The 22,422-nt window shown below is 44.8% G+C and overlaps 1 protein-coding gene across 1 annotated transcript; it reads left to right on the top strand.

Annotated features, from left to right (window-relative positions):
- Nucleotides 1-5,802: 5,802 nt before the first annotated feature.
- Nucleotides 5,803-21,662, top strand: LOC140207111 (uncharacterized). The gene is made up of 2 exons (XM_072275443.1): nt 5,803-5,899; nt 13,252-21,662. Exon 2 carries the CDS (start codon nt 13,651-13,653, stop codon nt 15,865-15,867), a length of 2,217 nt encoding a protein of 738 aa, XP_072131544.1. The 5' UTR covers nt 5,803-5,899; nt 13,252-13,650; the 3' UTR covers nt 15,868-21,662.
- The last annotated feature ends 760 nt before the right edge of the window (nt 21,663-22,422 follow it).

Genomic DNA, 22,422 nt, shown 5'->3' with positions numbered 1-22,422 from the left:
AGAAGCGCATTGCAACAACCCAGCTGTCTGAGACACAGTCCTTTGAAATAAGTGAAAATGACACAAAACGTTGAAAAAGATCAGGGAAGAAAGGGATAGCATGGTGAAGAAAGCTTTTGGTTTGCTGGCCTTTATTAATCAGTGCATTGGGCTGTAATGTTGGATTTGTATAAGGCATTGGTAAGGCCAAATCTGGAGTATTGTGTACAGTTCTGGTCACCAAATTATAGGAAAGATGTCAATAAAATTGAGAGAGTACAGAGAAGGTTTACTAAAATGTTGCCTGGGTTTCATCTCCTAAGTTACAGAGAAAGGTTGAACAATTTAGGTCTTTGTTCATTGGAGCATAGAAGGTTGAGAGGAGACTTAATAGAGGTGTTTAAAATTATGAGGGGGATTGATAGAGTTGATGTGGTTAGACTTTTTCCATTGAGGGTGGGGAAGATTCAAACAAGAGGGCATGGGTTGAGAATTAGAGGACAAAAGTTTAGGGGTAACATGAGGGGGGGGAACTTCTTTCCTCTGAGAGTGGTGGCTGTGTGGAACGAGCTTCCAGCAGAAGTGGTTGAGGCAGGTTCTATGTTGTCGTTTAAAGTTAAATTGGATAGATATATGGACAGGAAAGGAATGGAGGGTTATGGGATGAGTGCAGGTCGGTGGGAATAGGATAGGGTAAGAGTTTGGCACGGACTAGAAGGGCCGAGATGGCCTGTTTCCATGCTGTAATTGTTATATGGTTATAAGAAGGAGCTTAACCACCTTAGACCAGAGCCCTGAAGAATGTTAAAAGCACAGTGAGCTCATCGTGTTATTCAGCCTGGAGAGAAGCATGCAGGAAATTCATGCAGGTGTATAGGATGATGAGAGGCATTGGTCGTGTGGAGAGGCTTTTCCCCAGGGCTGAAACGGCTAACACGAGGGGACACAGGTTTAAACTGCTTGGGAGTAGGTACAGAGGAGATGTCAGAGCTAAGTGTTTGAAACAAAGTGTGGTGTGTGTGTGTGTGGAATGCACTGCCAGCGACGGTGGTAGAGGCAGATACAATAGGGTCTTTTAAGAGACTCTTAGATAGGTACATGGAGATTAGGAAAATAGAGGGCTTTGCAGCAGGGTAATTCTAGACAGTTTCCAGAGTCAGTTACATGGTCGGCACAACGCTGTGGGCCAAAGGGTCTGTAATGAGCTGTAGATTTCTATGGTTCTATGAAATTGAAGGGAACTCCCCTATCTCAAGGAGTGGTGACCAGTTACAACCTGTTATCACAGGGAGAGTGAGAGGGGAACGGCAGGGATACATTTTGATATACTGATATGGGACAGGGACATGGGCAGGGACCAGATAGGCCGAGTGGCCTCCCTAGTGTACATTGTGAGTGTGGTATAGACAGTAAGTACTTGAGACACGGGATTTGATATAGAACTGATTTATCTTTCACAGATCCGCAGTATTAAACACCAGTCTAGTTTAAGGCTAACATCAGCAGAACAGACTCCTCCAAAGGTCAGTGACCAGGGTTCAGTCCTGGGTGCGATGAGCAACGGCAAGAACTGCAGAATCTGACAGTAACAGTCCCTCATGAACCTGCAGCTGCCTTCAGTCACCGTGATGGTTAAACATTTAACACAGGGCCATTCATTTGAGAATTCAGCCTTTTCTATGTTTCTGAGCTTCTCGTAAATGTGTACAGTTTAGTTAAGCTTTGCTCCAGAATTTCCACACAACTAAGAGTTTATTACATTTTTTTTTATTTTTAGTTTTGCAGTACTTATATAATTTAACTATTTAATATGTATATTATTGTAATTCACAATTGTTAAAATCTATTGTTATGAATTAGGTTCTACTGCTGCCGCAGAGACAACCAATGTCATGTCATTTGCCGGTGCTATTAAACCTGATTCTGATATTGATATGGGAGAACCACCACCGGTCACCTGATCCCAGTTACGGCAGATCGTAATGTGAGATTGAAGCCTTTTCTATTTATCTGCATTCCTCAGAAATGACAACAGTTCAGTTAAGTATCCTTCCGAGGTTCCAAAGCAGAAGCTCAGTCTGTCTAATATTTCCACACAATTAAAATGGGGAATTTGTTTATTTTTATCACGTACTGAGCTACAGTGAAAATCTTGCCTGACAGTACATTGAGCTGATATACGACAAAACAATAACTGTAACAAAGCATTATGGCTGCAGAGAAAGTGCAGTGCAGATAGACATATGGTGCAGGGTCACGTCGAGTTACATTGTGAGGTCGAGTCCATTTTATCGGACTGCAGACCATTCATTCGGCTTATAACCGCAGACAGGAAGCCGTCCTTGAGCCTGGTGGTACGCGCTTTAAGGCTTTTGTATCTCTTCCCCGATGGGGGAGCGGGTTTGCAGCAAGAATGTCCGGGTTGTGAGGATCTTTGAGTACATGGTCTGCTTTTCCGACGCAGGGGAAGTGTAGGAAGAGTCCATGGAGGGGAGGTTTGTTTCTCTGATGTTCTCTGCTCTCTAAAGTTCTCTGCAGTTCCTTGCAGTCACGGGCAGAGCAGTAGCCATACGAAGTCGTGAAGTATCGACAAGAAGCTCAGAGACCTCGGCCTTCACGCTGCCTTGTGTAGCTGGATCCTGGACTTCCTGTCAGATCGCCGGCAGGTGGTAAGAGTGGGTTCCCTCACCTCTGTCTCTCTGACCCTCAGCACTCATACGCGCAGGGTTGTCTCCTTGGCCCCCTCCTTTACTCACTGTGCACCCATGACTGTGTCGCCACCCACAGCGCCAATCTGCTAATTCAATTCGCTGACGACACCACATTGATTGGCCTAATCACAAATAATAACGAGGCAGCCTAAAGATAAGAAGTCATCACTCCGGCACAGTGGTGTCAAGAAAACAACCTCTCCCTCGTTGTGACAAAAACAAAGGAGCTGGTAGTGGACTACAGGAGGAATGGAGATAGGGACCAAAATTCAACATTTCCAAGTCTGTTATTGACACGAAATGCACATTTTAATATTGATCACGACACAATGTATTTTATATATTGTTAATGACATAAAACGTATTTATAGATTGTTACTGACAGAGCATTGTATATTTTGTGTTCCGTGTGTTATCTGCATGTACTTGCCTGTGATGCTGCCACAAGTCAGTGTTTCTCTGTACCTGCACCTTCCCGTACTTGTGCACTTGGCAATAAATTCAACAGGATCTGAGAAATCTCAGTGAGATTTGATTACTGATGATCATCTTGGCAGCTCGGTTGGTCGAATGTATGAGACAGTACACTGTAAATTGCAAAACGCTGAACAGTGTTGATGATCAGAGGGATCTTAGACTCCAAGTTCATCCCTCCCTGAAAGAGACTGCACAGATTGATCGGGTGGTTAAGAAGGCAAATGGCGTGGTTGTCTTTATTAGTTGAAGCACTGAGTTGAAAAGTCGGGAAGTTGTGTTGCGGCTGCTGCGAGCCTGCGGTCGGACTGTGACTGTGTCTTTAAGAGCGCCGGAGTGAGGAGGCGGGACTATGACGTCAGTCACAGGCTGACGGCGCTGACTGTGGATTTAACCATAAGAGAGAGAGCGATCTGCAGACAGGCAGTCGGCCAGTCTAGACAGAGAGACAGAGAGAGAGAGCGATCTGCAGACAGGCAGTCGGCCAGTCTAAAGAGAGAGAGAGGGGGACTGGAAAAGCTGATAGATTCCGTTTGTCGCAGCTGAGGCTTGGAACTCTCCTATGCCCACAAGAGTGAGTTGATCATTGGTACACGGAACCACAAAGAATGTGTGTGGTTGTCACTTCATAATATCCATAGGAGTGGATTTTGGAATATCTTGGGGGACCGCTTGTGTTAACCCTTGCCTGGGTATGTTGAGTGGTAACCCCAGGAAGACGGTAGTCCTGTGACAGGTCACTTTCGCTGATAACTCGTATGTGACTTTGTCGAGGGCGCAGAGGAGGTTTGCCAGGATACTGTCTGGATTAGAGGGCATAAACTATAACGAGAGGTTGGACAAACTTGTGCTGTTTTCTCCAGAGCGGCGCAGGCTCGGGTGAGACTGGATGGACGTTTATAAGATTACGAGAGGTAGAGATAGAGTAGACTGACGATATATTTTTCCTGTGGTTGAAATGTCTAATACATTTAAGATGAGAGGAGATGTGAGCTGCAAGTTTGTTTCTATCTACATTACGACAGTACATTGAGCTGATATACGACAAAAAATTAACTGTAACAAAGCATTACGGCTGCAGAGAAAGTGCAGTGCAGATAGACATATGGTGCAGGGTCACGCCGAGTAACATTGTGAGGTCGGGTCTATTCTATCATTCATTTGGCTTATAACCGCAGACAGGAAGCCGTCCTTGAGCCTGGTGGTACGCGCTTTAAGGATCTTGTATCTCTTCCCCGCTGGGGGAGCGGGTTTCCAGCAAGAATGTCCAAAGTTGTTGGCATCTTTGTGTGTTCGGCCTGCTTTTCCGACGCAGGGGAAGTGTAGGAAGAGTCCATGGAGGGGAGGCTTGTTTCTCTGATGTTCTCTGCTCTCTAAAGTTCTCTGCAGTTCCTTGCAGTCATGGGCAGAGCAGTAGCCATACAAAGTCGTGAAGTATCGACAAGAAGCTCAGAGACCTCGGCCTTCACGCTGCCTTGTGTAGCTGGATCCTGAACTTCCTGTCAGATCGCCGTCAGGTGGTAAGAGTGGGCTGCTTCACCTCTATCTCTCTGACCCTCAGCACACATACCCCACAGGGCTGTCTCCTTGGCCCCCTCCTTTACTCTCTGTATTCCCATGATTTGCGTCGCCACCCACAGCTCCAATCTGCTAATTAAATTCGCTGACGACACTACATTGATTAGCTCAATCTCAAATAATAAAGAGAAGTCATTACCCCGACACAGTGGTGTCAAGAAAACAACCTCTCGCTCATGGTGACAAAAAAAAAACAAAGAAGTTGGTTGTGGACTGCAGGAGGAATGGAGACAGGGACCAAATTCAACATTTCCAAGTCAGTATTGACACAAAATGCACATTTTAATATTGATCAGGACAATGTATTTTATATATTGTTAATGACATAAAACATATTTATAGATTGTTACTGACAGAGAATCGTATACTTTGTGTTCCGTGTGTTATCTGAATGTACTTGCCTGTGATGCTGCCACAAGTCAGTGTTTCCCTGTACCTGTACCTTCCCGTACTTGTGCACTTGGCAATAAATTCAACGGGACCTGAGAGAACTCAGTGAGATTTGATTAATGATGATCATCTTGACAGCTCTGTAGGTCGAATGTTAAAAGACACTGTTAAATGCAAAACCCTGAAAGGTGTTGTTGATCAGAGGGATCTTAGACTACAAGTTCATCGCTCCGTGAAAGAGACTGCACAGATTGATCGGGTGGTTAAGAGGGCAAATGTTTATGGTTGTCTTTATTAGTTGAAGCAATGAATTCAAAAGTCGGGAAGTTGTGTTGCAGCTTTATAAAACTAGTTAGACCACATCTGGAGTGTTTCATACAGTTCTGGTCGCCCCCACTCTCGGAAGGATGTCGGGGCTTTGGAGAGGGTGCAGAAGAGTTTACCAGGATATTGCCTGGATTAGAGGGCATAAATTAAAACAAAAGTTTGGACAAACTTGCTCTGCCTGCGGTGGGAGATTCTACCGGTCACGTGATCCTGTTTGCCCCCCTCCCATTTAACTGCAGACGGGCAGCATCTGCGCGTATGTTTCCGAGGCCCCGCCCTCCAGTTGACGCAACATTCACTTTGCGCATGCTCAGTGTTTTCCTTTCCACTCAGTGCTGAAGCCGATCATCTGCGGGCTCAGGAAGGGATTCTCGCCTCTTCGGTTGGGAGCCGGGGGTCGCGATCACTGTCTGCGGGCCGAAGATATCACTTTCCCATCGGTGAGTATTACGACCGATCCCGAGCGGGGAGATCCGATGTTGGCCGTGAGCCCCGAACTGAGGGCCAGCTCCTCATTTATTTTCCAGTTATCTGGGCTCGTCAAAAATGTGTAGACTTCACTTAATCTGCATTGAACGATCCAATCCAGGAGCCCGGGCTGTCCATTTCTGCAAAATTGAAAGGGAAGTCCCGCCATCAGGTCACATGAGGCTGTGTGCGCAGATCTGCCCCGCCCTCTGATTTGTGACGCAAGATCATGTGGTATGAGACTCAGTCCCCAGATGGGTAGTGATGCTTCCTCCATATGGTATTGGGGAAATCTGATGTTGGCCACTGAGTCCCATTAACTCCCCCCAACTCTCCTCACTTCCTGAGGCTCCTCACATTTGTCCTTGAGCTTCATGGCTGTTGTGTCTTTTCCCAGATTGGGGTGGGTGAGGAAGGAGAACGTCCCAGGTTGTGGGGATCTTTGAGTTCACTGCCTGCTTTACCGAGGGACTGGGAAGTCTAGAAGGGAGAATGGTTTCTGTGATGTGCTGATCTGTATCCAAAGGTCTCTGCAGTTCCTCGCAGTCACGGGCAGAGTAGTTACCATGCAAAAGCATGAAGTGTCCGGATGGGAAACTTTCTATGGTGTGTTGATAAAAATTGGGTGAGGATTAAAGTATATATGGTAAAGTTCTTGTTGTTTCTTCTAACTTTGTCATTTTAGAATTTTTATACAGTAGTATGTGAGATTAATTCAGTATCTGTATTGCTGGAGGACCATCAGTGATTGTTCTCGATCCCTTCTCCCACCTGGTTCCATCTGCTTATCCCTGCCCATCTTGTTCAACTACTGTCCAGTCTCGTAACCCCACCTCACCCCCCCCCCACCTGCTTCAGAGATACCCTGCTCTACGGACAACGTGGCAGAGCAGGGTATCTTGCAGGGGACTTTAAATCACACAAGGTTGGATTCATTAATGAAACCTGTTAAGTTTCCTTCATTCACCCCCTGATATCATTAAAAATGTCTACTAAGCAGCCTTTGAATACAAATTCTCACCTGCATGTGTTGTAATTCTGGTGCCCTCACATAAAACCATAAAATAGACTGTAGGAGCAAAATTAGGTCATTTGGCCCATTGCACCTGCTCTGCCATTTATTCATGCCTGCTCCAATTTTCCTCAGTCCCAGTCTCCTTCCTTTTGCCCATAAACTGTCATCAATCAAGAATCTAGAAACCTCTGCCTTTGATATCCATAAATACTTGGCCTTCACAGCTGCCCGTGGCAAAGGATTCCACAGATTCAGCACTCTCTGGCTAAAGAAATTCCCCCTCATTCACCTTTCTAAAAGGATGTCCCACTGCCCCGTTTATACTGAGACAACATCCTCTGGTCCTGGACTCTCCCAATACAGGAAACATCCTCTCCATATCCACTCGAACAAGGCCATTTACCATTCGATAGGATTCAATGAAATCATCCTTCATTCCTCTGAGTACAGGTCCAGAGCCATCAAATGCTCTTCATGTGACAGGCCATTCAATTCTCTACTCATTTTCATAAACGTCCTTGGAACTCTCTCCAATGGAGCCCAAGGGGCCCAAAACTGCTGAGAATAATCCAAGAGCTTTATAAAGTTTCAATATTACATCCTAACTTTTATATTTTAGTCTTCTTGAACTGAATGCGAACATCATGTTTGTCTTCCTCACCACAGACTCAACCCTTAGGGAATCCTGCACAAGGACTCCCAAGTCCATTTGCACTTCAGATTTTTTTTGTACATTCTCACCATTTAGAGAATAGTCAACCCTTTCATTTCTTCTAGTGAAGTGTATCATCATGCACCTCCCGACACAGTATTCTATCTGCCATTTCCTTGCCCATTTTCCTGATCTTTCTGTAGCGTCCCTACTTCTCCAAAACGACCTGCCCTTCCACCTATCTTTACATCCCCTGCAAACTTTGCAACAAAGCCATCAATTCCATCGTCCAAATCATTGGCATAAAACATGAAAAGAATCATTCCCAACATAGACCCCTGTGGAACTCCACTAGAAACTGTTAGCCAGCCAGAAAAGGTTGTCTGTATTCCCACTCGTTTCCTCCTGCCAATCAGCCACTATCTTTTTCCTGTAATAACATAGACTCAGAGCTCGTTAAGGAGCCTCACGTGTGGCACCTTGTCAAAGGCCTGAAAATCCAAGCACACAACATCAACCAATTCTCCTTTGTCTACCCTGCTTATTATTTCTTCAAAGCATTCCAACAAATTTATCAGACAAGATTTTCCCTTGAGGAAACAATGCTGACTCCGGCCTATTTTATCTTGTGCCTCCAAGTACCTCAAACTCACATCCATACCAATCGACTCCAACATCTTCCCAACCACTCTCAGATTGAGTGGCCTATAGTTTCCTTTCTTCTGCCTCTCTCCCTTCTTGAAGAGCGGAGTGACATTTGCAATATTCCAGTCTTCCAGAACCATTCCTGAATTAAGTGATTCTTGAAGGATCATTATTAATGCCTCCATAATCTCGCCGGCCACCTCTTTCAGAACTGTGGGCGTAAACCATCAGGTCCAGGTGACTTATCTGCCTTCAGATCTTCAGTTTCCTGAGAACCTTCTCTTTTGCTGTGGTCCTTTCTGTACAGGTCCCACCTTCACTGGAAGAGAGCATGGAACAAAAAGTCTTACCCCTCTCCTTCCCTCCCCCCACCACAAGCCTGATGTCATGCATGGGTTTGCTACACCAGGGTCTGGTGTCATGTGTGTGGTTCCTTACATCAGGGTTCCCCAAACTTTTTTGCACCGTGGACCGGTTTAATATCGGCCGACGGGGGAGGGTGTAGGGGGCATGTTCAAGTTCAACATTGTGTGACAGGGAATGAGGAAAGGTGCAGCTGACTCATTTCACCAAATCATATCGTTTCCTGTCTCTCTCTGTCCTTCACCCTCACTCTCTCTCATCTCCAGTGGTTTGCGCCCCAGTGGTTGGGGACCACTGCCTTACGTCTGCGGGTTTGTTTCTCGTGTTTGTGCTGTTTAATCTTTCTTCCATTCAGACAAGAGAGACAGATCCAGATCTGTCACGTCCTCTCATTGTGGGTGGGGATTTTTTTTCATTGACTTCATTCCACTGTTACAACTTGCCGAAGTGCAGCCAATGTTTCGAGGTATATAACCCTATTAATGCAAGAAGGAAGCCTTTTCTGTTTTTCTGGGCTTCTCAAACATGTGTACATTTCAGTGAAATCTCCCTCTGGAAGTTCCAGAGGAGAAGCTCAGTCTGTCTAATATTTCCACACAATTAAAGTGGGGAATCGTTACAGAGAAAATCCGCTGCAGGTAGACATATGGTGCAAGGTCACATCGACTTACATTATGAAGTGAAGAGTCCATCTTATACTGCTGAGGAATATTCAGTTTGCTTATAACAGCAGAATGCAAAATGTTCCTAGGTCTGGTGGTATGTTTTCTGTTCTTTTATTTTCATTTATCTTCGACCCGATGGGTGGTTGATAATCGATAATGTCTGGTCTGGAGTTCTGGGAATCTTTAATTATGTTGGCTGATTTACTGAGGCTGCAGGAAGTATAGAGAGTCCATGGAGGGGAGGCTTGTTTCCATGATGTGTCCACAGTTCTATTTCTTGAAATCAAAAGAAGAGAGTAACTGTACAAAGGTGTGAAGTATCTGGATGGCATACTTTTCATGGTGTAAACTTAAATTCGCCGGATGAATAACCACGCTACAAACAGTTTTGTACTTTATCCTTTTCACCAGTTTATTTGTTCGAACTCAGCCGGTGAGAAGCTCAGAGCCAAGCATCAGAGGGACACAACTCCTCTCCCTCTGGCTGCTCATGATGAATCTCTGTCTAACATGCAGAAACGTTACAGTTATAGAACTAGCGAAACAAAGAGCACTTTAGTTCAACTGGTATTCCCGCCAAGGCTGTCGGAGCAAAACTTAATTTCTTAGATAAGAGAGTCCACTAAATCAGGGTTTTAATTACAAATGAATGTTCTGTCCAATTCTTATCAGTTATTCTCTTTCGTTAGACACTTTGTTCAATTCGTGTCTCATGAGAACTCAACTCTACATAACGTTCCCAAGAGACGTCTGTGAGTCGTTAATCTAAACAAGCTGCAAGCAGATTCCTCAGTGAAAGACAGAACAGAAATTTACACACTATCCGGAACAGAGCACACATAAGCTTGGACTTAGTTTTAACCTGTTATTTACAAGAGTCCAAGAATCATTTCTTACATCCCCCAATACCCTTAAAACTTCATCACCAGAGTGTTGTAGCAGATAGTTGCCTTTCTGACTGAAAACCTGTGACTAGTGGAGTGCCACAGTGCAGGATCTGTTGTTGTTTGTCATCTCTATCAGTAATCTGGATGATAGTGTCATTAATTGCATCAGCAAATTTGTGGATGACACCTGGATTGGTTGTGCAGTGGACAGCGAGGAAGACTATCATGGCATGCAGTGTGATCTGGACCGCTGGAAAAAATGGTTTGAGAAATGGAAAATGGAATTTAATGCAGACAAGTATGAGGTGTTGTGCTTTGGTAGGACGTACCAGGGTAGGTCTTACACAGTGACTGGTAGGGCACTGAGATGTATTGTAGAAGAAAGGGATCTGGGATAACAGGTCTATATTTCACTGAGAGTGGTGTCACAGTTCAACAGGATGGGGAAAAAAAAAGATTTTGGCATATTAGCCTTCATAAACAAAAGTGCTAAGCAGAGGAGATGGATGTTATGTTGACTTTGTACAAGACAATGGTGAGGCATAATTTGGAGTATTGTGTGTAGTTTTGGTCAACAACCTACAAGAAAGATGTAAAAGAGTTTGAAAGAGCTCACAGAAAATTCACAAGGATTTTGCCTGGTCTGGAGGTCTTGGGTTATAGAAACATAGAAAATAGGTGCAGGAGTAGACCATTCGGCCCTTCGAACCTGCACCACCATTTATTATGATCATGGCTGATCATCCAACTCAGAACCCTGCACCAGCCTTCCCTCCATACCCCTTGATCCCCATAGCCACAAGGGCCATATCTAACTCCCTTCTTAAATATAGCCAATGAACTGCCCTCAACTGTTTCCTGTGGCAGAGAATTCCACAGATTCACCACTCTCTGTGTGAAGAAGTTTTTCCTAATCTTGGTCCTAAAAGGCTTCCCCTTTATCCTCAAACTGTGACCCCTCGTTCTGGACTTCCCCAACATCGGGAACAATCTTCCTGCATCTAGCCTGTCCAATCTCTTTAGGATCTTATACATTTCAATCAGATCCCCCTTCAATCTTCTAAATTCCAATGAGTACAAGCCCAGTTCATCCAGTCTTTCTTCATATGAAAGTCCTGCCATCCCAGGAATCAATCTGGTGAACCTTCTTTGTACTCCCTCTATGGCAAGGATGTCTTTCCTCAGATTAGGGGACCAAAACTGCACACAATACTCCAGGTGCGGTCTCACCAGGGCCCTGTACAACTGCAGTAGAACCTCCCTGCTCCTGTACTCGAATCCTCTCGTTATAAATGCCAGCATACCATTCGCCTTTTTCACCGCCTGCTGTACCTGCATGCCCACTTTCAATGACTGGTGTATAATGACACCCAGGTCTCGTTGCACCTCCCCTTTTCCTAATCGACCACCATTCAGATAATAATCTGTTTTCCTATTTTTGCCACCAAAGTGGATAACTTCACATTTATCCACATTAAATTGCATCTGCCATGAATTTGCCCATTCACCCAACCTATCCAAGTCACCCTGCATCCTCTTAGCATCCTCCTCACAGCTAACACTGCCGCCCAGCTTCGTGTCATCCGTAGACTTGGAGATGCTGCATTTAATTCCCTCATCCAAGTCATTAATATATATTGTAAACAACTGGGGTCCTAGCACTGAGCCTTGCGGTACCCCACTAGTCACTGCCTGCCATTCTGAAAAGGTCCCGTTTATTCCCACTCTTTGCTTCCTGTCTGCCAACCAATTCCTTATCCACATCAATACCTTACCCCCAATACCGTGTGCTTTAAGTTTGCACACTAATCTTCTGTGTGGGACCTTGTCAAAAGCCTTTTGAAAATCCAAATATACCACATCCACTGATTCTCCCCTATCCACTCTACTGGTTACATCCTCAAAAAATTCTATGAGATTCGTCAGACATGATTTTCCTTTCACAAATCCATGCTGACTTTGTCCGATCATTTCACCGCTTTCCAAATGTGCTGTTATCACATCTTTGATAACTGACTCCAGCAGTTTCCCCACCACTGACGTTAGACTAACCGGTCTATAATTCCCTGGTTTCTCTCTCCCTCCTTTTTTAAAAAGTGGGGTTACATTAGCCACCCTCCAATCCTCAGGAACTAGTCCAGAATCTAACGAGTTTTGAAAAATTATCACTAATGCATCCACTATTTCTTGGGCTACTTCCTTAAGCAGAAGTAGAGATTGAACAGGTCTGAGCTTTATTCTTTGGAATGTAGGGGAGATTTGATGGAGGTGTACCAAAATTATGAGGGTTATAGATGGGGTAGATGCAAGATGGCTTTTTCCAATGAGATTGGTTGGGACTACAACCAGAGGCCATGGGTTAAGGGTGAAAGGTGAAACATTAAGGGGAACATGAGGGGAAACTTCTTCACACAGATGGTCATCCAGGTGTGGAATGAGCAGACAGCCCAACTGGTGCATGTGAGCTCAATTTCAACATTTAAGAGTTTGTATAAGTACCTGGATGGTAGCGGTACGGGGGTAAACAGTTTAAATAGTTCAACACAAACTAGATGCGCCAAAGGACTTGTTTCTGTGTTGTACTTTTCTATGACTCTGTGACAAGGACAGGAAATAATACTAATATTCGTGTAATTTCTTTTAACAGCTGTGCGGACCAACCATTCATCGGGGCAGGAAATGTTTACATGGCTATAAAACTGTGGCACTTTACATTGACAGTAGATAAAAGAAAATCCCAGCTGCAGGTCAACAAAGGCTATTTGTGTGAGAGTGTTTCAGTCACTGTGGGGCCAGGCACCCATGCAGCTCAGTGGGAACAGGGAATAATACCAATGAAGAGTGCTAAACTGAACCAAATCACAGACTAGAGATGGCAGAAATGCCCCATTCTTATAGAGGCAGTAAGAGAGTCAGAGAGTTTGTTGGTCATTCCAGATACCAGCACTGTGCCCAGTTAGAAGATGATTTCTCTCTCCAACTTGTGTTGATCCTCACTGTAACAGTGTGTTGTCAGATCACACTTTGGCAACTCAAGTGATCTCATCTGAAATGTTGTCCTTCACTCATTGATGGATTTTATAAATCTTTTTTTCAGGTTAAAAACGACAAGGAATTTATCTATGGGAATCTCAAACAAAACGTGCCAGTTTTACTGTCTCTGTCCAGGTATATAAGAAGTGGAGCAAGGGATTCACTCAATCATCCTTCCTGCTCAGACCGTGAGGAGAGATTCACTCGATCATCTGACCGACTGGCATGCCTGTCAGTTTACAGAAGGGAGAGGCTATTCACCTTTTTAAACTGTGGGGATTCAAGCTCATCTCGTGAAGGTACATAAGCAAATTTACACTGGACAAGGGCATTCACCTGTCCTGTGTGTGAGAAGGGATTCAGTCGGTCTTCCCACCTGTGGAAACACCAGTCAGTTCACACCGGGCAGAGGCTGGTCATCTGCTGAACTTGTGGGGAAGGATTCACTCGGTCATCCGACCTAATGGCTCACCAGCGAGTTCACACCAGGGAGCGACCGTTCACCTGCTCAGACTGTGGGAAGGGATTCACTTGTTCATCTAAACTGAAGGTACATCAGCGAGTTCACACTGGGGAGAGGCCATTCACCTGCTCAGATTGTGGGAAGAGATTCACTTCATCATCCCAACTGAAGGAACATCAGAGAGTTCACACTGGGGAGAGGCCGTTCACCTGCTCAGACTGTGGGAAGGGATTCACTTTGTCATCTCGCCTACTGAGACACCAGTCAGTTCACACCGGAGAGTGGCCACACACCTGCTCACTCTGTGGGAAGGGATTCACTTTGCCATCCTCCCTACAGAGACACCAGTCAGTTCACACCGGAGAGTGGCCATTCACCTGCTCAGACTGCGGGAAGCAATTTACTTGGTCATCCCATCTGAAGATACATCAGCGAGTTCACACTGGGGAGAGGCCGTTCACCTGCTCAGACTGTGGGAAGGGATTCACTCGGTCATCTCAACTGAAGGTACATCAGCAAGTTCACACTGGGGAGAGGCCGTTCACCTGCTCAGACTGTGGGAAGGGATTCACTCGGTCATCTCAACTGAAGGTACATCAGCAAGTTCACACTGGGGAGAGGCCGTTCACCTGCTCAGACTGTGGGAAGGGATTCACTCAGTCATCTCAACTGAAGGTACATCAGCGAGTTCACACCGGGGAGAGGCTGTTCACCTGCTCAAACTGTGGGAAGGGATTCACTAAGTCATATAGACTGAAGGTACATCAGCGAGTTCACACTGGGGAGAGGCCGTTCACCTGCTCAGATTGTGGGAAGGGATTCACACGGTCATCTGCTCTTCGGAGACACCAGTCAGTTCACACTGGCAAGAGGCCATTCACCTGCTCAGTCTGTGGGAAGGGATGCACTGATTCATTTGAACTGAAGGCACACCAGCGAGTTCACACTGGAGAGAGGCCATTCACCTGCTCAGACTGTGGGAAGGGATTCACTCAGTCATCTCAACTGAAGGTGCATCAGCGAATTCACACCGGGGAGAGACCATTCACCTGCTCAGACTGTGGGAAGGGATTCACACAGTTAGCTAGCCTACAAACACACCAGTCAGTTCACACTGGGGACAGGCCGTTCACCTGCTCAGACTGTGGGAAGGGATTCGCTGTGTCATTTCAACTGATGGCACACCAGAGAGTTCACACTGGGGAGAGGCCATTCACCTGCTCAGACTGTGGGAAGGGATTCTCTCAGTCATCCACCCTACAGAGACACCAGCAAGTTCACACTGGGGAGAGGCCATTCACCTGCTCAGACTGTGGGAAGGGATTCAAACGGTTCGCTCACCTGCTGACACACCAGCGAATTCACACTGGGGAGAGGCCATTCACCTGTTCACGCTGTGGGAAGGGATTCACTGAGTCATGTCAACTGAAGGTCCATCAGCAAGTTCACACCGAGGAGAGGCCATTCACCTGCTCAGACTGTGGGAAAGGATTCACTCACTCATCCAACCTACAGAAACACCAGCGAGTTCACACTGGGGAGAGGCCGTTCACCTGCTTAGACTGTGGGAAGCAATTTACTTTGTCATCGCAACTTAAGGTACATCAGCGAGTTCACACTGGGGTGAAGCCGTTCATCTGCTCAGTCTGTGGGAAGGGATTCACTCAGTCGTCCACCCTGCAGAGACACCAGCAAGTTCACACTGGGGAGAGGCCGTTCATCTGCTCAGAATGTGGGAAGGGATTCACTATGTCAAGTAAACTGAAGGTACATCAGAGAATTCACACCGGGGAGAGGCCGTTCACCTGCTCAGTCTGTGGGAAGGGTTTCACACAGTCATCTGTTCTACTGAGACACCAGTCAGTTCACACTGGCAAGAGGCCATTCACCTGTTCAGACTGTGGGAAGGGATGCACTGATTCATCTCAACTGAAGGCACACCAACGAGTTCACACTGGGGAGAGGCCATTCACCTGCTCAGACTGTGGGAAGGGATTCACTCGGTCATCTCACCTACTGAGACACCAGTCAGTTCACACCGGGGAGAGACCATTCACCTGCTCAGACTGTGGGAAGGGATTCACTTCGTCATCTCACCTACTGAGACACCAGTCAGTTCACACCGGGGAGAGACCATTCACCTGCTCAGTCTGTGGGAAGGGATTCACTTCGTCATCTCACCTACTGAGACACAAGTCAGTTCATACCAGGGAGTAGCCACTCAACTGCTCAGTTTGTGGGAAGGGGTTCAATTGCTCATTTCACCTACTGACACACCAGTCAGCCCAACAGGGACATGGCTATTCACCTGCTCAGACTGTGGGAAGGGATTCATTCAGTCATCTCAACTGAAGGAACATCAGCGATTTCTCACAGGGGAGAGGCCATTCACCTGCTCAGACTTTGGGAAGAAATTTTCTCAGCTAAATCAACCAAATGTGCATCATTGAGTTCACACTGGGTGAGGCCATTCACCTGCTGTGAAAGTGGTGAAGGATTTGTGATGGACATGGACTGTGCCTTTAAAAGAGAGAGAGAGAGAAACTGATTACAGTACTGCTGCCTGCTTCTTGGTTGCTATGGTGAGAGAGAGGTGGAGTTGTGATGGACAGTTTGATGTTTACAGTTGCTTCACAGCGTGTTTATTTGAGCAAGGTCCCAGAGACACACAGTGGAACACCGGTTAAGGCAAACGGTCAATGAAAGGAGGCCAGTAACAGAAGAGTCACTGGGGGGAACTTCCGAGTGCTCACAAGGGTGGGTTGAGGATCGATCAGGAGAATCGATCAGTGGCTATCAGGGTGTGTAGATGGGTGACCCTGTGGAGGCTACCGGTGTGTCTACCCCTGCCCGGGTGGTAGCTTACCCTCGAAGACGATCTTCTTAGTGATAAGCTACGTTTGGCTGACTCGAAAGTGGATTTGGAGCCTGACGACGGAAGATGAACGTCTCCTGTTTACTCGTTCTTCTCCTATTGTGGTTTTCACCTTGGATTAAAATACGTCTCTCCCTCTCACAACAATTCTGTGGATTGAATTGAACTTCCTTGCATTACCATCGTAAGACTTTAACTCTTGCTACCGGAGCTTTAACAATTTTGTGAATTATATTTACATACATATTTATGTATGTAAATATACACTACTAACATTTGATTTACTTGATTTAAGTTACTATATTAAGTAGTTACTAATATATAATGGTTTTTAACATCAAAACCAGACTCCAGGTGAGGTCTACTGCTGCTGGTTCATTTAAACCGTTGCGTGTATGTAACAGATTCATTCAGTTGTCTATCCATATGACACACTACCAGGTTCACACTGGGCAGTGACTTTTCACCTGCTCTGAATGTGGGAAGTGAGTCACTCAGTCATCTAACCTTATGTAACTCTCGCTTCCGCTAGCAGCTTACTATAGGGGGTAATACCCCCAGCCGAGCCAAACTTAAGAAACCTCATTTGGGTGGATGCTGCGCGGTGTCCCCTGTTACAAATCAGTACCCCAAAATAACAAACAGTACACAATATGTGATTAAACAATTGAGCTTTATAATTCTTACATTGACTATAGGGTTAGTGAAGTAAACAAAGAAAAGAAAATGGGCCCACTCTCTTTATTCGCGTCTTCTCATCTCTCCCCAGCAAATGACCATGAAATCTCTCTTCCAGACTCACAAGGAAGAACATTTCTGTCATTGGATAGCCCCGCACTCCAAAACCCTGTTATCTCTACTCGTAACCTAAACATTGCTGCTACAGAGAAACCATTACCTCAGCAGTGAAACATTACAGAGAGGCCATTACATGAGCAGTGAACCTTACAGCATGTTACACTTGTGACACACTACTGGGTTCACACTGGGGAGAAAGTTTCAATAAGCTGCATGCTGGATATTTGTCCATCCCCGTTGCTAAATGCAATCTTGAGAGTGACTGTCAGTGCTGAACTCTGCAATTATTGCTGCTGCTCACCACACCCAGTTCTGCACCCTGGTCACTGGCCATGGGAGGAGTTTCTTCTGCTGCATATTCACCTTTAATGGGACTGGAGTTTAATATTCTGCACCTGAGACAAATAAATCAGTTTATTTTAAACTCTGTCTCCAGTACTTAGTGAATTTATGATACACCTAGTGTACAGTAGAGTGTCAACTCAGGCCGGCTGGACCCTGCCAGTGATTCTGTTCCACAACAGTCCTTTTCAATCCTCCCCTTTATTTCTCCTCTCACTCTCCCTGTGGTGATGGGTTCCAAACAGTCACCACTCTGTGGGTGAAGAGGTTTCCCTTGAATTTTCTGCAGACTGAAGAAGTCTGCTTGAATTTTCTGCAGACTGCAGTTCTGTCTGAGATGTTCTTCACCCCTCTAATCTCTGGGCTGAGGAAGAATGACATTGGTAGTTAATCTCCTTAATTGCGACTCATTCCCACATTATGGGTCATTTTCCCTGCTTCTAAAGTGTTGTTCGAAAACAGTGCTGTCCTCTACACACTGTAAGCAGAATGGGAAACCATCAGTTGGATTTTCAATGAAGTAGGGTCAGAAACCAGAGGCGGGTCTGCACAGGGCAGAGTTTGGGGCTCTGGATGGTGGTCGGGGTAAGAATGTATGATGAGGAGAAGGGAATCAGCAGCAGGTCGTGGCAATGAATGATAGTGTAGCAGCATTTCAAAGATGACTGACAGAGAAAATAATTTGGTTGTCTGACTGATGACACAAACAATGCCTGTGGTGAGGTGCTCCATTGGTTCAGGGACGTGTGTGTGTTGGGAATGGTTTTATTTATTGAGGAAGCTGTTCCTGCTTGTTTATCCTGTAATATTATATCTAGATGGTTATGACAGATTGTCCTTTCTGTAATAATCTATTGATTATCTATAATTTGTAAGATTTTGACTCTAAAACTGGATCAGGCTTGAATTTATGGTGTCTTTATGAAGTTATGGTGGTTATTCATGAGCTTAAAGCAAGATTTTGGTGAATTATATTTGCTACTTGATTGTACATTTGTAAGTATTCAGATTGAGTTAAACTGCTGCAGGATATCCCGGAAAGCATTGGAATGTGTCTGGTTTCTCATGGCATTTTCTGCATTCATCACCTTGTTTGTTAGTCTTTAATATATTTTTGATTTTTTTTGTGTTAACCACCCTGTCCTGTATTTCTGCAAGGAGCCTCTATTTCTGTGAAGACGTCTCCCACTTTGAGTCGGGCGTTCGATGCTTCCTTGACGAACATCTAGTCTGCTCAAATCATTGGGGTGTCTTCCATGGAGGGTCATAATCATTCCACTGGTTAACATTTTCTATGATAGTGATGATTGATTTTTTCTGAGTTGGCCTCTCATTTAAGTTTTCTGGTGTGTTCTTCATTTCACAAATGCATATGCGTGCATGGAGTGCTGAATCCTACTTTATTTTTGAAGAAGATATATACTTTGGAGTTTTATCTGACTGTTGTGTAAGTTTTTAATGTCTGCAATTCCTCATCCTGCTTCTGTCCTAGGTAGTGTTGATCTAACTGCTTCAGTGTAGATACTGTTTTCTAAATTTGTCATTTCAGTTCTTATTTTTCTTTGTAAAGTTCCATTTCGGAATGGGACCAAGATATTTTTCCGAAAGAATAGGTTTCGTTAAGGAAAATATATTCTTAGGGGATATTTTACTTAATTCTCCCCCCCCCCTTACATTTCTTACTCTCACTTCTCATCTCCCCCCCCCCCCCCAAAAAACATCAATACTTCAAGAGTATCGAGGGGCCTTTGAAAGGAAGCTCTCCAAGTACGCAGGACTGGTCAGCAACTGTCAGCAGGCTGGATGGAGAGCGAGGTGTCTCCCAGTGGAGGTTGGTTGCAGGGGATTCGTAGCCCATTCTTTAGTTAGAGCCTTCAGCATTTTCAGCATTTTGGGCATTGAGGGAGAGAGCCATCTGCAGTACCATCGATGCGGCAGAGAGGGCCTCAAGATGGCTGTGGCTCAAAAGAGGGGAGCCATGGAGTCATAAGCAGCTAGCCATCTGGACACAAGCTGGGGTCTGATCAGCCCCAGCTGGGTCACCTGGAGGAGGTTGTATGATGTTGAAAGACCCGAAACACCCAATGATTCCAGGAACATCACTGAAGATGTGTCCAGAAGCTTCAATAGATGTATGTACACAGGGGTAGAAGTGGGTATAGGTGCTATTACTAAGGAGAAAATTTGCTTTGGAAGCTGAAAGGCCTGGAAGTAGATAAGGCTCCTGGACCAGATAGTGTACGCCCCAGGATTCAGAAAATGGTAGCTGAAGAGCTTGTGAAGGGATTAGAGTCATAGAACACTACAATCTAGTCTGTGCTAAAGTATTTACCTGCCTGATTCCAGCAACCTCCATTCCCTTCCGTCCATGCACCCATCCAAACTGCTTAAGTGTTGAAATCGCCCCTGCCACTTGCTCTGGCAGCCCATTCCACATTCTCACCAGCTCTGAGGGAAGACGTTCCCCCTCGTGTCTATCTTAAAGAATGGGTAATGACCTTTCAAGAATCACCAGATTTGGGAAATGGCTCTGGCGGGCTAGGAAGTTGCAAATGTCGCTCTATTCTTTAAGAAGTGAGGTAGGCAGAAGGAAGGAAATTATATGACAGTTTCTGACCTCAGTGGGTGGAGTCCATTAAGGATGTTTCTTCGGGGTACTTGGCACACAATAATATCGGGCAAAGTCATCATGGTTTCCTGAAGGGAAAATCTTGTCTCAGAAATCTGTTGGAAGGTAGGTGTGGGGCAGGTAGCTTAGAGCTAAGCGGGTGTCTGCAGAAGGACTGGGACAGGTTTTGAGAACAGGCAGTGAAGTGCCAGATGAAATACAGTGTAGGCACTGCGGTCTACAGTCAGGTACTCAGGTTCACTCGGCATAGTGTTGCATGAACATTAATAGCAAAACACTCTGATACAATACGGGTTTCATTTTGTTACAGACAGAGTGCCATTTTGGTACTACAACTAAAGAATATTTCTACCGTGTTGGAGACGCTTTCAAAAACCCCACGCCTACTGATATAATTGATAAAATTTGAGGTTTAAATCCTTTTCAGAAGGGATTAATAGCAATTATCTATGATATAAATATGAAATTACACCCAGGTATATCTGATAAAATTAAAAATGAATGGGAAAGGGAACTTCAACTTAGTCTACCTACAGAGAAATGGGATAAAATTTTTCAATTAGTACTTCTTCAAGATGTGCTAAGAATACATGAATACAATTTAAAGTTGTGCATAGAGCCCATATGTCTAAAGATAAATTAGCCCGTTTTTATTCCCATATAAACCCTATCTGTGATAGATGTCACTCTGAGGTGGCTTCTTTAACGCATATGTTTTCGTCCTGCCCTCTTTTGGAAAAATATTGGAAAGATATTTTTGATATTATATCAACAGTTTTATGTTTTGAATTACAACGCCTTCCTATTGCGGCAATTTTTGGATTGCCAATGTTAGAACATAGATCTTTGTCCTCTTCAGCCTGTCAGATGATAGCATTTGTCACTTTAATGGCCAGAAGATCTATTTTATTGAACTGGAAGGAAACCAATGCTCCTACTACATTCCAATGGTTTTCTCAAACTATATTAAGTTTAAATTTAGACAAAAATTAGAGGTGATATTTCCGATCCTTTGGTTAAATTTGAAGAAATGTGGAAACCTGTAATGCAACATTTTCATATGATGATCTTTCCGAATCCTTTTTATTAACTTAAATTATATGAATAGAGGAGCGGAGTTGACGACATTACTGAACGTGTCTGATTCAAGATAATGGTCTAGCCATGTTTTGCTCTGTTTTTTTCGGGGGGGATAATATTTAGTTTTTTTTTGTGTTTTTTTCTTTGTTTATATATATTTCTTTTTATTTCCTTTATTATATATCTAATTTCATTATGAGTTTGGAAGTCTATTATACCCATGTTACTTAAAATATTTTTTGTACATATTTATAAAGATTATTCCAATCTCTTTGTATCAAAATTGTTACTGTGTTTATAATTTTGAAAATTTAATAAAAAGATTTAAAAAGAAACAAAAATCCCACGCCATCTGTGAAAACCCTTCCAACCCCTACATCACTCCTCGTTTCTGTCAACATCTGCGACCCCGACAGCACTCGCCATCTGTGAAAACCTTTCCAACCCCTACATCTCTCCCCGTTTCTGTAAAACTCTCCGACCCCAACAGCACTCGCCATCTGTGAAAACCCTTCCAACTCCAACATCACTTCCCGTTTCTGTCAACCTCTCTGACCACAACAGCACTCGCCATCTGTGAAAACGCTTCCAACTCTTACATCACTCCCCATTCTGTCAACATCTCCGACCCCGACAGCACTCGCCATCTGTGAAAACCCTTCCAACGCCAAAATCTCTCCCGTTTCTGTAAACATCTCCTACCCCGACAACACTCGCCATCTCAGTAAAACCTTCCAACCCCTACATCACTCCCCGTTTCTGTAAACATCTCCGACCCCTGCAATACTCGCCATCTGTGAAAACCCTTCCAACCCCAACATCACTCCCCGTTTTCAGTAAACATCTCCGACCCCGATAGCACTCGCCATCTGTGAAAACTCTTCCAACCCCTACATCACTCCCTGTTTCTGTAAACATCTCTGACAGCACTCGCCATCTGTGAAAACCCTTCCAAACCCTACATCATTCCCCGTTTCTGTTAACATCTCCGACCCCAACAGCACTCGCCATCTGAGGAAACCCTTCCAACCCCTACATCACTCCCCGT

Source organism: Mobula birostris, chromosome 13, assembly GCF_030028105.1.
Source record: "Mobula birostris isolate sMobBir1 chromosome 13, sMobBir1.hap1, whole genome shotgun sequence".
NCBI classification, from domain to species: domain Eukaryota; kingdom Metazoa; phylum Chordata; class Chondrichthyes; order Myliobatiformes; family Myliobatidae; genus Mobula; species Mobula birostris.
This window is presented reverse-complemented; position numbering and strand designations above follow the sequence as displayed.